Genomic DNA, 14,225 nt, shown 5'->3' on the forward strand with positions numbered 1-14,225 from the left:
CCTGTCCCCACCCCAATGGGCGTGGTCAGTGCAACAAGTGCAGGCTGAGTGAATATCTCACTATACACCAGCCTGGAAGCCTCAGTCCTGTTAGGCACTGTCTAAGGCCTCAGCTGGATGGGTATCATTGGATGGATGGGAGGTGTCCTTGTGATGGACACATCCCTGTGTCCTCGGCTCAGGTGGCAGCAGCTGGAAGCCCTGAAGGGGGAGAAAACGCTGCAGCTGACACACAACATGGAGGTGTGCCGTCTACTACAGGAGTCTGAACCCACATGAGCCCAACTGCTAAATGCAATAGGCAAGCTGGAGGCTCTGAGGACAGCCACTGGACCCAGCAGAAGGTCCTGGTACTGGAGAAGAGGATTTCCTACCTCCAAAGAGCAGCTATGGAGTACGGCCAGCTTTAGGACAGTGATGGTGGCTGGGGTGGCAGTAAGGGCAGAGGGAAGCCCTAATAAAATAAGGAAGGGGCAGGAACTGGGGTGGGGAGAAGATGGCTATGCTGTGCTAGTAGAAAGGTGCTGGCAGAAGCCAGAGACTGTTGGCATGAGAACGTGCTGTCGTGACCTGGACCAGCAAGTCGTTCTTCAATGACAAGCCTCAAGTGGGGGGGTCAGGAGATGAGAAGATCAAGACAAAAAAGCTGGTTTGGGAGGTCTTGCACAAACTGCCTTATGCCAAACAAATGTATTAAGAAGTACAGCATCTTGTATCCTATTTTCAGGGAGAGAATGGCCAGGGTCAGTAGAAATCTAAACCACACAATGACAGCCAGGATATCTGACACAGCTGTTTTTTGACTGATAGCCACAGACAGCATTTCAGAGGGGAATGCCAGGTTCCCAGGAACTGACACCTTAACGCCTTTGAGGCCTAGGCCCCACACTGGACCTTTCAAGGTCTGTACCTCGGCAAGGACACAGAATTAGTGTTCTCCTTGTCCTTTCATTAGGGTTGGATCTGGCTCCCAACACTCAGAGAAAGGGAGAGCCCCAGGCACATGCTGCTTCTAGCTTGGGGTAGGGTAGACATTCAGAGCTGTCACCATTTCCCCGGGAGACACAGGCCTGGCGTACTGACTGCAGGGGTTAACATCCTGCAGGGTGCTGGAGTCAGGCCCCATAGAGGGCTGGCTGCTTCAGGAGCAGGTGCTGATGCTGCAGGATCTGCTAAAGCAAGTGCAAAGGCAACTGGCCCAGCGAGTCCAGGTCCAGACTGAGGCTCGGGTCCAGCAAGGCATCCTACAAGAGAGCCAGAAGTTGCTGCTGTGGGCGGAGGGCATCCGGGCTCAACTGTGCAGCGAACAGCAGTTGAAGGATGTGGCCTCAGCCCAGGAGCTGCTGAGGAAGCTTGGAAGCCTACAGGAGGAGACCTGCCTGTGGCAAGAGAGGTCAGGACAGGCCCAGCCACTCTCCTTATGATAATGGCGTTACCAATCTGGCTTCCCATTCTGAGCAGCGCATATCCTGGTGGCCTCTACAGTCAGAGGGCCCAGCACCCACCAATGGGACTAATATTTCTACCTCCTCACTTCCTTCAGAAGTGATGTACAGCCTTATGAGCAAACAGAGCCACTGGTACAAGCCTCAGACTGTCCCCTGCTCCAGGGAGCCGACAGGTATCAAGTGGGCCCTGAGAGACAGACACCTGCCTTCCGCTTATCACACACACCCACTACTTTAGGGTTGCAGCAGCTTAGAGGAGATGCTGGCTTTTCCTGCCCACCCCCCACAGCTGTGCCACCTGTTTCCAATGCAGGGGCAGCAGCCAGCCTAAAGGGGCACCTGTTCTGCTGGGTCAAAGGTTCCAGTGGCCCTGACAGCAGGCATGCATGGATTGAGTGATTTTTGTTGAGTTGTGTTATCCCAGCATGTCACTAGCAATCTACATAGAGGACAGTGTGATGTAGATCCTGGGTACTCCGCCTAGTCTGTTGCATTCCATCTTATTCATAGGCCAGGATACAACTGTCCTATGAGAACGTGAACCAATAGGACTGACCAGCCAGTCATCCTCACTTTAGAGCTCTGTGATGAAGGGCTAGATGAACTGATGAGAAGGGCTGGGTATGGTTTGACACTGTCTATTGTTTTACACAGGCTGCAGCAGTTGGAGTCTCAAGGCCAGCTGGTGGCAGACTCAGACTCCCCACAGTTCCCAGAGGTGGCCAGTGCCCTAAGGTTCCTAGGCCAGCAGGGCCAGCAGCTGAAGGCTCTGTGGGGGCAGAGGCAGCAGAAACTTCAGGATGGGCTGGACCTGCAGAGGTTTGCCCAAGAAGTGGATAGCTTCATTGCCGCCTGTGCCAGCCGTGAGGCCTCCCTGCACCTGGACAATCTTGGGGAAAAGACTTGGGGAAGTAAAACTGGAGTGCCCCCTACTGTTACTAGAGGGGAGCTGGTCTCCTTCGGCTCAGAAGCCAGGGTGGGCTGGAAGGCCCGAGGATGCCCTGACTTCAGGTCTCTGTACCAGGACGACTTAAGGGAGACCCAGAGCCTGCTGCAACAGCACCAGGGTTTGGGGTGGCTCCGGAGCACCCTGGGGTCATGGGCTGAGGCCCAGCAGGTTCGTGGTAAGAAGCTGCTTCTGCGCCAACACCCCGCTGAGCACAAGTGAGCCATTTGCCTGCTGCAGTCTCTGCACTGGGACAGACTGCTGTCTGGAGGCTGGGTGGAGTGGGGTTCCCTTGGGCTGGGGGTGGGAGTGGGGTAGGGCAGGGAAGAGCAGTCTCCTCTTGCCCTCCTGCCCACACTCCAGGATCAGAAAGCTGCTGCACAGTGCCCAGACATGGTGGACCAGGGCTCAGGAGAGGGGTGAGCAGAGAAGGCAGCAACTGCTGGCCTCCCTCCAATTGCAAGTGAGTCCGCATTGCAGGAGATGTCCCCAGGAGCCCACCGTTGCACTGAGGCAGTAGGAGCCTGTTTACTGAGCATTCCCCACCCATGGGTCTTTCCAAGAGGATACAAGAGGTCACTGTGCTTCTCAGAGAAGCACTCCTCGACTAACCGCCCCTACACACCCGCCCTCACTTCTGACACACCAGGGGTTTGTGTGGGCGAAGGGAAGGAAGTAGTTATAGACCTTAGCCTTGATGCTTGTTCAGGTCCTAGGGCCAGGCCAGGCCTCCAAGAACATCAACCTGTTTATGTCAAGAACCACGTGAGATCTGGTGTGGTCCCGAGAAGTGGGATCCGACAGGCATTTCTTTCTGGGCAGTGTCCTTGCCTCATTTGGGAATCAGAAAAATATAAGCTCTACCTCCCATGTACCTGAGAATTGGCTCTGGGTCTTGTTTTTCCCCACAGGGCCCTGCTCTCTAGAGGTAGGTGTGCCACCCCTCACCCTGGGCCCTGGAAACCCTCTGTCCCCTGGTTCTTGGGCAGGAATGGAAGCAGGCTGTGGCAGAGTTAATGCTATGGATGGAGGAGAAGTGGCCCCCCCAGTGGCCGATGAACCCTCCCAAGCATGCTGCAACATTCTGCAGAAACTCAAGTGGCATAAAAGGACTGAGAGCAAGATGTTAGTTACCGGGGGTCTGTGGAGGACCTACAGCAGGTGAGGATGGTGGACAGAAGGTGCAGGGCCCTCTTGTCTTCAGATCCCCAGCACACACTGCTCTGCCTATTTCTATAGAGCAGTCCCCCTGCCTCCTTCACTTAGCTGGTGTCCCTTAGATAGGCACTCAAATCAGCTCAGGAAGCTGCCACCATCCCAGGAAGCTAGGAGAAAGCACCTGTAGCCAGCAGCCTGCCTCCTGCCCATGGGTACAGCGTACTGCGGTTGGTGGTGGTGCACAGCTCAGCAAGATGGCCTGGCCTTTGTCTCCACTCCAGGCTGGAAGAGAGCTGTTGCGTAGCCACCCATCTGCACAGGAGGACACACAGGACAGACTTCAGGGCCTGAATCACAAGTGGGAGGAGTTGCACCACAGGATGGCAGAGCAAGGGGACAAGCTGCAGCAGACCAGACAGCAGGAGCAGCTCCTGGAGCTACTGCGGGTCCCTGGGGAATGTGGGAAGGGGATGAGGACACAGAAGGAAGACAGAATGGGAACAGGGAGAACAGAGTGGCCCCCCATGAAGTCCTGTACAGAGCCTCTGGCACAGAGTAAGCTAAGCGTGGCTTTGCCCAGCAGCAAGCCACCACAAGAGTACTTTCTGTGAGTCTAGAGAGGACGGTGCATAAGGGGGTGGCTTGCACACTACTGGTTAGTAGGCCATGATGGGTCCCTGGTGGATCTGGGGCTAGGAGCACTGTGGGCTTAGAGCCCAGCAGAGTTGCCTGCGAGGCTACAATGGAAAGGTGGGCGCAGCCCCTTATCACCCTCTCCAGGATGTCAGGGAGATGTTGGAGCACCTGGAAGGAGCCCTGCAGAGTACAGAAACAGGACAGGACCTGTGCTCCAGCCTGAGGCTGCAGAATCAGCACTGTCGACTAAAGGACAAGAGGCAGGCACTGGCCAGCAAGATGACTGCCCTCATCTCTCAGACCCACCATGTGTCTACTTCCCTGACCATCTTGGAGGAGAGCCAGAGGTGTCACCAGAGGTGGCCATTCCATCTTCACTGTGCCTGAGGGTCATGCTTCCCCCGCCACACACGTCTTGTGAACCCGAGGACTAAGTGGCACCTAAGGGACCCCCTTCTTCTCTGAGTAGAGGCATTCTGGGGTGGGAGGGAGTCAGAGGTTTTCCTCTGGTCCCTGACATTGTTCTTCATAGATCCCTGGTGGGGATGAGGAAAGGACCGCAACCCTGTCTTTATTCTTTCCCCCAGCTTCTTTATCTTTTCTCCTTCTACCAGGTTCAAGTCCCTGCAGAGCAAGCTGGCCACCCGGCACCTGCAACTACAGGCATCAGTCCAGTTCTACCAATTTAACTGCCTTAGCAACCTGGAACTCACATGGGTGGCTGAGCATATGCCCAGTACCAGTCCACCCGCCCCGCCCATTGCTGGCATGATGCTCAGAGCCTTCAACGTAAGCACAAGGTAGTGTCACCTGTTTCCTCCCAGGACTCCCAACACTATTCAGGGTATCCCTGCCTCGAAGTCCTTCTCCCTGGGTGTCCTGGTTTCCAAATACACTTTGCTCCAGCTGTTCTTAGCCTGGTGATCTAGAACTAGAGACACGTCCACGACTCTAATCTGGATATCTGGCTAAGGGAATCCCATTGTTCTGTGGCAGGTGCTCCAGGCAGAGGTGAAAGCTCACATGGGACACATGCATAGGGCGCTAAGTTCTGGCCAGAGTCTAGCAGCCTCTGGGCACCCCCAAGCTCAACAAGTTGTGGAGCAATGCCAGAAGCTAGAAGGCCGCTGGGCAGAACTGGAGCAGGCATGTGAGGCACGTTCCCATTGCTTGCAGCAGGCCATCACTGTCCAGCAGGTAGGGGACAAGAGGGTGAGGTCTGCAGAGCAGTGGAAGCTGGACCGGCTGTGGGAGAGAGAAATTGTGGGGCCTTCATGGAGATGGGGATGAGAGCTCTGCGCCAAGAGTTAGCTGGTTCCAATAAGGGTCTCTGCTGGCTGCCGGTGGCCAGGATAGGTGAGGAATGGTCTCAGCTAAGATCACTGAGATGAGTCAACATCGCTTTTTGCAGTATTTTCTGAAGGTGTCAGAAATAGAGACCTGGGTGGAGGAAAAGTGGCCTCTGGCTAGCAGTTAGGAATATGGCAGCGGTGATGCAGCTACCTTTGGGCTCATTAGGAAACACCAGGTACCGTGTCCTGAGCATCTCCATGTGAGTGACAGTAGACCATGGGGGGGTCTGCCACACCCCAAACTGTACATCCTACTTCCTGAGACGCTGAGCCCTGGCCTGCTGTTTCCTTCCTGAACACATGGCTAGCCCTGGTTCACCCTCCTCCCCTGAGCACACACTTCTGCCAGTACAGCGCAGCCTGGTAACTCAGGTGTGTGCTTGCCTTCTGTAGCCCTCCTGGACAGACTCGGGTACCTCTGTCTCCTCTTCCTTCATCTCCTTCCCAGCACTTTCCTACTCCTGCTTCAGCCTGCCCCGTGTCCTTCATATGTGTCCTTCTCTAGGGCTCTGAACATCATCCTGTTTGTTAATCCAATCACCAGCCTCAAACCCATCTCCTCCTGCAAGCATCCCTGGTAGGAAGGGAGGGAAGGGGGGAGACCAGAGTGGATTCTTAGAACCACCAAGCTCCTTAGTCCCACAGCACCCCTGCTTCTTGTCATGGTCACTGCTGGGTGTGTCTCGTGGATGAGGGTGTTCAGTGAGCTTTCCCTGGAGGCAGTGCCTGCGTGCACCAAGCATGCAGAGAGGCTTGCTCAGTTCGGTCTAGTTTTACACTTTGATATTGGGGTCCAGCATGATCCCTCCTTCCTTGGCCCAGTCTTCCCATTGTTTACTCTTTCTGGGTAAGTAGTGAACCCTCTTAGGGTGGAGACCATATCTTCATTTTGTAAAACAGTAAGTGTGCTGTCAGTATTGGGTAAGTGGGTAATGGGTGGGTGGGTGAAGCTGAGTAGATGGAATGTGGATGTGTAGATAGATGGGTGAGGATATTGGTAAGTGAATGAGCTGAGAGGTAAGCAGATGAGTGTGTGAGTTGTTAATGAATGTCTGGGGGGATAAATGTGTAGGTTGTGTTTGGGGGGGTAGATGTACAGAGAGCTGAAGAACCACCAGGTCTGGGTTCTTATATTGGCAGATGCTGCAGCAGGAATTAGCCCTTTATTGGAGCTCCATGGAGGATCTTGAGCAGAGATTCCAGACCCTTCCTGGATTTGAGGCCTCTGAGCAGCTGGGTATTGTACGGGAACAATTGCAGGCCCTACAGAAGCTGGCAGATGCAAGGTGAGGGGCATAATGGACCCTCTCATCCATGGACACAAGGGCCCTAAACACAGCCTACCATCCCCTGCCATGGCCCTATCATGGTGGGAACCTAGTCCTTTAGAATGCTGTTTTTGCTATGTGTTGCTTACCTATCTATAAGTTCTTCAGTAAATGTCCACTTAGCTGAAACTTGAGCCCCCAATTCCCAACTTTCCATCTCTTGCCAACACCCTCTGCCCCCTACTCTGGCCTTACTCTGTCTTCTTCCCAAGTCAAAGGTTTGGACAAAGAACCCTTCAGCACCCTTGCCATCAGGTCCCCGGGGGGATGAGTAGGCAGCTAACATCTGGGGAACCCCTGGCTCTCACCACAGGGGTCAGGAGATGGAGGGAACCCTGAAGCTACATGAGTACATGACAGAAGCTGAGGATCTGCGGAGACAGCTGGCTAGCTGGAAGCAGGTGGCCAGAGGAGGGGACAGCTTTGGAGAGGACCATGAGCATGTTCTGGTGAGGGGCTAGGAGCAGGAAAGACACATGAGGCAGATGCTGGATGCCAGGGCTAGTCCTGCTGAGCTGGATGGAGAAGGTGTAGTCGAGTCATGGGATATGACTTTGGGGAGGAGTGTGCTAATACTGTGGCCACACAACTCTACACTGTCACTGGGTACCTTTACTAGAGCTAGCCTGTCATCTACTCCCCTCTCTCCTCAGCAACTCTGCACTAAGTTTGCAAAGTTTCAGAACCAAACTGAAACTGATGCCCTGCGAATAGAAACCTGCCAGAAGCTGGCAGACAGCTTGTTAGAGTGTGGGCACAGTGCTGCCCCCAAGGCCCACCAGAGGCAGCAGGATCTGCGGTGAGTGAGATGGTCTAGGTTTGGAGGAGGGTGCCAGCCCAGTGTCTTGGAATGTTAACACTCTGCAGTGACAGGACCTGTTTGCTCAGTTAGAGAGGGCAAGGTCCCTGAGATGCAAAAGCCTCCAATGTGCTCTGTGATAGAAGATGAGGCTGGAGATACCAACCAGATACTCCCATCCCCCCAGGGAAACTTTCCCCGATTATTGCCTCCTTGGATCTGCGGGAGAAACTGTAGAAAGTTACTACCTGAGCTAGAGAGGAGGAGGCCTCCCATGAGCTCTGAGCTTCAAGTTCCCATGCTCACATCCCTTCAGTGTATTATTCCTGGGTCCACCTCCTGCTGGTATGGGCCCTTCTCTAGCCCATGAGCTTAAGGCGAGGTCAGATCTTCTCATGACCCTCAGCATAAAGTCTAGCCTGGAAGAAGCCTTTGAGCACAGGGAGAGCATGTTAAGGAGCAAATGGAGGAAAGATAAGGACTCTCTGCTCAAGGCATTTCTAGAGGTATCTTAGCTAGAGTTTTTATTGTTCTAAAGAGACACCATGACTACAGCAACTCTTATAAAGGAAAACATTTAATTGGGGCTGGCTTACAGTTTCAGAGGTTTAGTTCATTGTCATCAGGGCGGGACATGGCAGTGTGCAGGCAGACATGGTGCTGAAGAAGGAGCTGGGAGATCTTACATCTTGATCTGCAGGCAACAGGAAGTGAACTGTCTCACACTGGGCATAGCTTGAGCATATATGGGATCTCAAAGCCCACCCCCACAGTGACACACTTCCTCCAGCAAGGCCACACCTCCTAATAGTGCCACTCCCTACAGGCCGAACATTCAAACTCATGAGTCCTGTTCAAACCACCACAAATGGGATGGATTAGCATACTGAAAATCAGACACAAAAGATGGGAGCCGTTAGGACAGAGAGAGTTGTGAAGTACTGAGACGACAGGACAGCTCACAGCAACACTCCCTGTGAAGCCAGAGAGGCTTTGGGGAAGGGTGCAACGTGTTAGGAAGCAGAAGGCTCAAAGCAAAAGCCCCATCCAGGAGCGCTGGGAAATCCATGGATTCCACCCAGAAATCAGACCAGGGTGGGAATGCAGTCTGGTAGGGCTGCCTGGTCCGAAATGTGGCAGTTGACCCGTGCCCAAAGCCGCCTGCTCCATGACACAGAAACCACCCTCAGAGTCCACAAAGACCTTCTAGAAATCCTTCCTCAGATCCAGGTATGAACTCTAGAAGTGGATCTCCCAGAATCAGTGCCCACCCTCCCTTCCTACGCCACTCTGACCCTTTTCTACCCTAGGAGAAAGCTACAAGCCTCCCTGATGATGTGGCCCAGGACCGGCACGGGGTGGAGAACCAGCTGTAGAGACATGAGGGGCTGGAACACAAGCTGGCAGGCATGGGACAGCAGGTAAGTAGGCTGTTAGCACTGGCCCCCAGGCCCCTACAGGCTCTCCCCTGGGCCTGCCATGCGTGGCAGAGCATGGCCCATCAAGTTCCCGGGCTTGAGTACTGAGACAGTGAAGAACTTGCTCTCCTCTCCTACCCCTTACCTGCCAGCTGCAGGAACTGCTGAAGGCTGGAGGCAGGGTGCAGAAGCTGTGTCCAGGTCCTCAGGCCCTCGCCACTGTCCAGCAGCAGACTGTGACACAAGCCTGGGAGGCCCTCCAGCTGCATGTGGGGCAGCGCAGGGCCTGGTTGAAGCGAGCACTCCTCCTGCTCCGATTCCACACAGCGGTGAGGGCTTCTCCCCTTGGGAGGGTGCACATGTGCACAGATGTGTACATGCACTGAGGCCCTCCAGTTCTTGAGGGAAAATAAGTGTGGCCAGGAAGGGGCCTGTGATCCTGGAAGGACTGGGCTGGATGACGACAGAGAAGCCAAATGACAAGGACTTGTGAGTCTCACCAGAAGCTCTGTCTCAGACAGTTTGATGTCTCTAAATGTGCATGGGTCAGGCAGACCGGTTGTTTGCCACCAGCCCCATCTCAAGGGCTCCTCATTGTCTCCGGGGTCAGGTGAAGGACTCCACCTCCTGGGTGGCCAGCATGCATCAGGAGCTGCAGATGGAGGAGGGTTCCTGGGAACCCAACAGTAGCCTGCTCAGGCTCAGAGCCCATCAATGGCTGCGGGCAGAGCTGGAAGCCAGGGAGGAGCTGTAGCAGCGGGCCATTAAGCTAGGCCAGCAAGCACTTCTGGCCACAGGGACACCCACTAAGGAGGTGGGCACTTTCCCCAAGCTCCCAGCCTACCCTGCCCTCCTATGGGCTGTCTCCTTCCCACCCCCACCACCCAAACCCACCTTTCCACATGCTCATCTTCAGGTCCAGGATGGGCTTCAAGCCCTACAGGGGGAATGTGACCAGGTGTTCAAGGACACTCAAGCAAGAGAGACTGCAGGCCGTGCTTCAAGAACGGCGCCTCCTCAGACAGTGTGATCACCTGGCAGAGCTCCTCACAGCCCAGGAGGCAGGTCTTTACAGCCCCGACTCTAACCCTCCTCCCCCTCTTTCATGTCTCTGTGTGTTCCTGCCTTCCTTCCGAGTCTTTGACTTTTTCTTGGACACGGAGCTTGGGGGCTGTGGGTGAGTCCTCCCTGGTAGCTAGTGTAGATCACCAGGGCACCATGGTCCTCACTAGCACCCCCAGACCAGATCTAGCCCTGCTCTTCCCCAGCCTAGACACTGGACTGCGACCCATGGAGTTGGGTAGAGATTGCCCACACTCTCCGCTTTGTCAGAGGTTGAGGCATTGCTGGCCTCTACTCTGGGCCCCTGTTCCCCCTCACCACTCCCCTGACCATGCACAGTGTTTATGTCTGCTGCCCAGGCCCCAGGGGTGCTGCCTGGGCAGGGCCTCTGACATTTCCACATACTGATCTAGGCATTCCTAAAGGCCAGTGTCCTGGGGAGCTCAGTGGAAGAAACGGAACAGTTGATCAGCAAGCATGTGATCTTCCAAAAAGTGCTCGCACTCCAGGACAAGAAGGTGATGGGCTCAGGGACTCCTGAACAGGATGATGGGGTGTCTTCAGGAGAGGTATGGTGGCTGGGTGTATGCCCAGAAACCGTGCTGGTATGTCTGTGGAACTAGGGGCAGCATTGTACATATAGCTCAAGAAAAGACCCAGGCTGGGGTGCTTCACACTGCAGGGGCCCCGGGGAGCATTTACTTAGTTTGAAGTCACCAAAAGGAGTGGTTCTGGCTACTGCCAGGGCCCTCAGCCAGCCCCTAACCATGCAGAGCTGAAAGTCAATGGCCAGGTTGCCAGAATAGACCAGCAGACTATCTGTGTTCCACAGAAGGCAGCTCTGCGCGAGCAGTTGAAAACTGCCCCAAGCCCTAAGGGACAGAACCTGGTTTACCAGGTCCTGGAGCGTCGGGCTCAAGTGAAGGAGCTGGCAGAGAGCCGGGGACAGGCCCTGCACACCTCCCTGATGACAGCCAACTTTACCAGGGCAGCAGCTCAGGTCAGAGGACCATCCCTGACTTTTGCTTAAACCTTAAGAGTACATTTGAGGTGACATTTAATGACATAACACTATGATGACAAAAACAGGTTGGGAGAGTTAAATGGCTTCCTAGGGGCCATGGCGCCCAGAACATTTGATTTGAAGCCCCTGTGGACTGAGACTCTTCTGTTTGCTGAGCACTGGCAGAGCCAAGGCAGAGAAGAGCTAGGAAAGGGAGCATAGCCATTCAGGTTCCTGGAACAGGGGGCTCACACCTCTGAAATGGACTTCCATCCAAGTTCCTTGCTCAGCCTAGCCTGGGGCATGGCTTCCTGGGCTAGAACCATGATTCTTGATTACTAGATACTCCTGGTTCTTCCCGAGGCCAGTAGCCCACCACCTGGAGTTGAAGGGGAGTGGAGGGAGTTGGTTTCAGGATGGAGCATTATAGGATTTTTGCCCCATCCCTACCAGGTTGAGGACTGGATCCAGGAGTGGGTCCAACAACTGAGAGCCTGGAGCCCTCCTGGGAACCTAAAAGATCATCTGAAGCACCTGCAGAAACACCAGGCCTTCATGGCTGAGGTCCAGGCCCATGAGCAGGTTGTCATCTCTGTTGCCACGGTAACCCCAGCCTCAGCCCAGACTACTCTAAAGTGTTGATTGCCAACGTCTCCAATAAGATGAGAGGTGCTGAGATGTCCCCTATTCCTGTTTTCCAGCAAGGCGAAGGGCTCCTCAGGCAGAGCCACCCTCAGACTTCTTCCAGAAGCTGAAGGCCCTGTGGGAGCTCTGGGAGAAGCTGAGGCAGGCAGGGACTCCGTGGGGCCAGGCCCTGGAGGATAGGCGCAGCTTCCTGGAGTTCCTGCAGAGAGTGGAGCTTGCAGAGGCCTGGATCCAGGAGAAGGTGAAGGCTTCACTGAACAGGGCACTTGGGGGCTGGGGTGGGGGTGGCGGACCGGAGCTAAAGGGTAGGGTGGGGCCTGTAGTTCTCTGGCTCCCTGATGGTAGGGGCTTTGGTGGGAAGTCCCTGACAGTGCCCCAGGTGCAAGTGGCCAGAGCTGAGCATTGTGTCCCCACCCTTGGCCTTCACAGGAGAGGATGGTGAACAGTGATGACATGGGCTTGAACCTTAAGCACTGCCTGCAGCTCTGCAGACAAGTCCGCAAATTACAGGTAAGAGGCTGTGTCCGGGAGGGGCTGACACAGTGTCTCCCGTTGGGAGATTTGTCTGATGGACTCCAGAATCCAGAGCAGGCCCCAATTCATCTTTGCACTACTTCGACACAGCTAGGCAAGCTCCCTCATCTGGCCAATCCTTAATTTCTTCATCTCCAAAACGAGTACCATGCCTTTCTCCGAGGTGAGAGAGCACACACACACACGAGTGTGGTGGTGGTCACATGATTCTACACCTGTAATAACATTATTGCCTCTGCTGGAAACATTGGCAGTCAGGTTAATGTTATGGTAAGATGCAGGGGAGGTACATGGAGCCAGGACAATTTTCTGAACTTGAACAAAATTGTAATCATAATTTACTGTTTCAAAATTCCAAGAAAAGATACAACCTATGCCTTTCTTCAGTGTGAGTAGTTCAGCGTCTCCTCACCCACACCACTGACCAAACACACCAGGAATCTATTTCCCTCTGCGGGAGAGACGGGAGATGGCAAATGTATTCATAGTCAGGTGTTGAAGATGAGCGTGCTAACCCACCTGTGGTCAGCTTGATACTTGTGCTAGCCTTGATATAGGTGTGTGATTTGGGCAAAGGCTGCAGTCTTAAACCCAACACATCCTTAGCCGGTGGTGGCATTGGCTGGATGCTGTGCCCTGGTCCTGAGTTGCCATGAGTGAGCACCATGGTCCTCTGAGCCCGGCAATGCTCCAGGATCACCTCTCAGATGTGCCGCTTCATAGAAGGTGCTTGTGGGATTAAGAGGAGTTAAATTTACCCACATCAGGAGCAGGAAGCTCCTGTATGGCTGCCTGTGTTCAAGCTCCATTTTTAACTTTAAACACTACTCATGGATCTATGCCCACCTTTCCTGCCTGCCCTGTCCTCATTCTGAGAAGCCCATTTCCCCACCCGAGAGACTTTAAGATTGTATATTCCAGGCTGGTCTTCCTCACTGGAGCTGAGGGGGTGGCCTCCGGCACCTGTCACTACAGAGGAAATAACCACCTTCCACTCCCTAAATGTGCTGCGGTTGCTAAAATTCCCTCCCTGGGGAGACATAAGCAATATCTACTCCTTCTCCCAAGGCCCCAGTGACAAACCAAGACATGAGACAAAGTTCATTCTGGGGTTTATTGGGCTTCCTTAGGGAGCATGATACAGGAATGTGGGTACTCCTCCCCCAACACATCCTTAGCTGGTGGTGGCATTGGCTAGATGCTGTGCCTTGGTTCCGAGTCCTCAGCTGCCGTGAGTGAGCACCATGGCCGTGAGTGAGCCTAACCCGAAAGGGAGAGCTCTGAAGGAGCCCCGCCATACTCTTCCCAGGTGTATGCACTGTAGCTTCTCCCCCAGCCCACGGGCAATTAAGGCAGAGTTACATACGCCAGATCTATGGAGCACCTGGGCCCTCCCACCCATCCATGGGGGAGTATAAATGGTCAACAAGCCCAGCTGGGATGATCTTTGGCAAGAGACACAGCTGAACTCCCTGAGATGGCGGTTGTTTCCCAAGGGACAATCTCAACGGCTATTCCAAGAATCAGCCCTGAACAGGTAGTTGCCGGTGTCTGCACCTTCACCTTCCCCATAGGCCACAGTGGATGACACCTACATCCGGAGAATCAAAAACTTGGCACTGCAGCTCAAGAAGCAGAGCCCTGAGGAAGCTGAGACCATCTGCCATCGGCAAAACCAGCTCAACGACAGGTCAGTCTCAGAAGGGGGAGGGTGGTGGGGCTGGAAGAGAGCCGGGCCCACCTCAGGCTTCAAGGGTTACCACATTCTTTGGTCATGTGGGAGACTTTCCATGGCAACCTGCTCCTGTATCAGCAGCGGCTTGAAGCGGCCCTGGAGATACATACATTGTCCAGTGAACTGGATGGCATCACTGAGCAGATCAGGGAAAAGGTAGG

The 14,225-nt window shown here is 54.4% G+C and overlaps 1 protein-coding gene across 1 annotated transcript in view; it reads left to right on the forward strand.

Moving 5' to 3' along the window:
- Window positions 1-14,225, forward strand: part of Sptbn5 (spectrin beta, non-erythrocytic 5) — a 37,693-nt gene that overhangs the window by 11,061 nt on the left and 12,407 nt on the right. Inside the window, 32 exon segments of the mRNA XM_051183161.1 lie at window positions 183-316; window positions 319-394; window positions 1,106-1,393; window positions 2,103-2,370; window positions 2,473-2,612; window positions 2,758-2,857; window positions 3,384-3,434; window positions 3,437-3,524; window positions 3,527-3,555; window positions 3,834-3,998; window positions 4,333-4,547; window positions 4,803-4,930; window positions 4,933-4,988; window positions 5,185-5,385; window positions 5,600-5,716; window positions 6,681-6,826; window positions 7,182-7,317; window positions 7,522-7,667; window positions 8,783-8,897; window positions 8,978-9,088; window positions 9,238-9,414; window positions 9,696-9,899; window positions 10,002-10,051; window positions 10,053-10,146; window positions 10,561-10,665; window positions 10,980-11,147; window positions 11,604-11,753; window positions 11,852-11,891; window positions 11,894-12,036; window positions 12,225-12,305; window positions 13,904-14,019; window positions 14,106-14,220. Coding sequence (XP_051039118.1) covers window positions 183-316; window positions 319-394; window positions 1,106-1,393; window positions 2,103-2,370; window positions 2,473-2,612; window positions 2,758-2,857; window positions 3,384-3,434; window positions 3,437-3,524; window positions 3,527-3,555; window positions 3,834-3,998; window positions 4,333-4,547; window positions 4,803-4,930; window positions 4,933-4,988; window positions 5,185-5,385; window positions 5,600-5,716; window positions 6,681-6,826; window positions 7,182-7,317; window positions 7,522-7,667; window positions 8,783-8,897; window positions 8,978-9,088; window positions 9,238-9,414; window positions 9,696-9,899; window positions 10,002-10,051; window positions 10,053-10,146; window positions 10,561-10,665; window positions 10,980-11,147; window positions 11,604-11,753; window positions 11,852-11,891; window positions 11,894-12,036; window positions 12,225-12,305; window positions 13,904-14,019; window positions 14,106-14,220 — 4,153 coding nt within the window.

Source organism: Phodopus roborovskii, unplaced genomic scaffold (genome assembly GCF_943737965.1).
Source record: "Phodopus roborovskii unplaced genomic scaffold, PHOROB, whole genome shotgun sequence".
Classification (NCBI taxonomy): domain Eukaryota; kingdom Metazoa; phylum Chordata; class Mammalia; order Rodentia; family Cricetidae; genus Phodopus; species Phodopus roborovskii.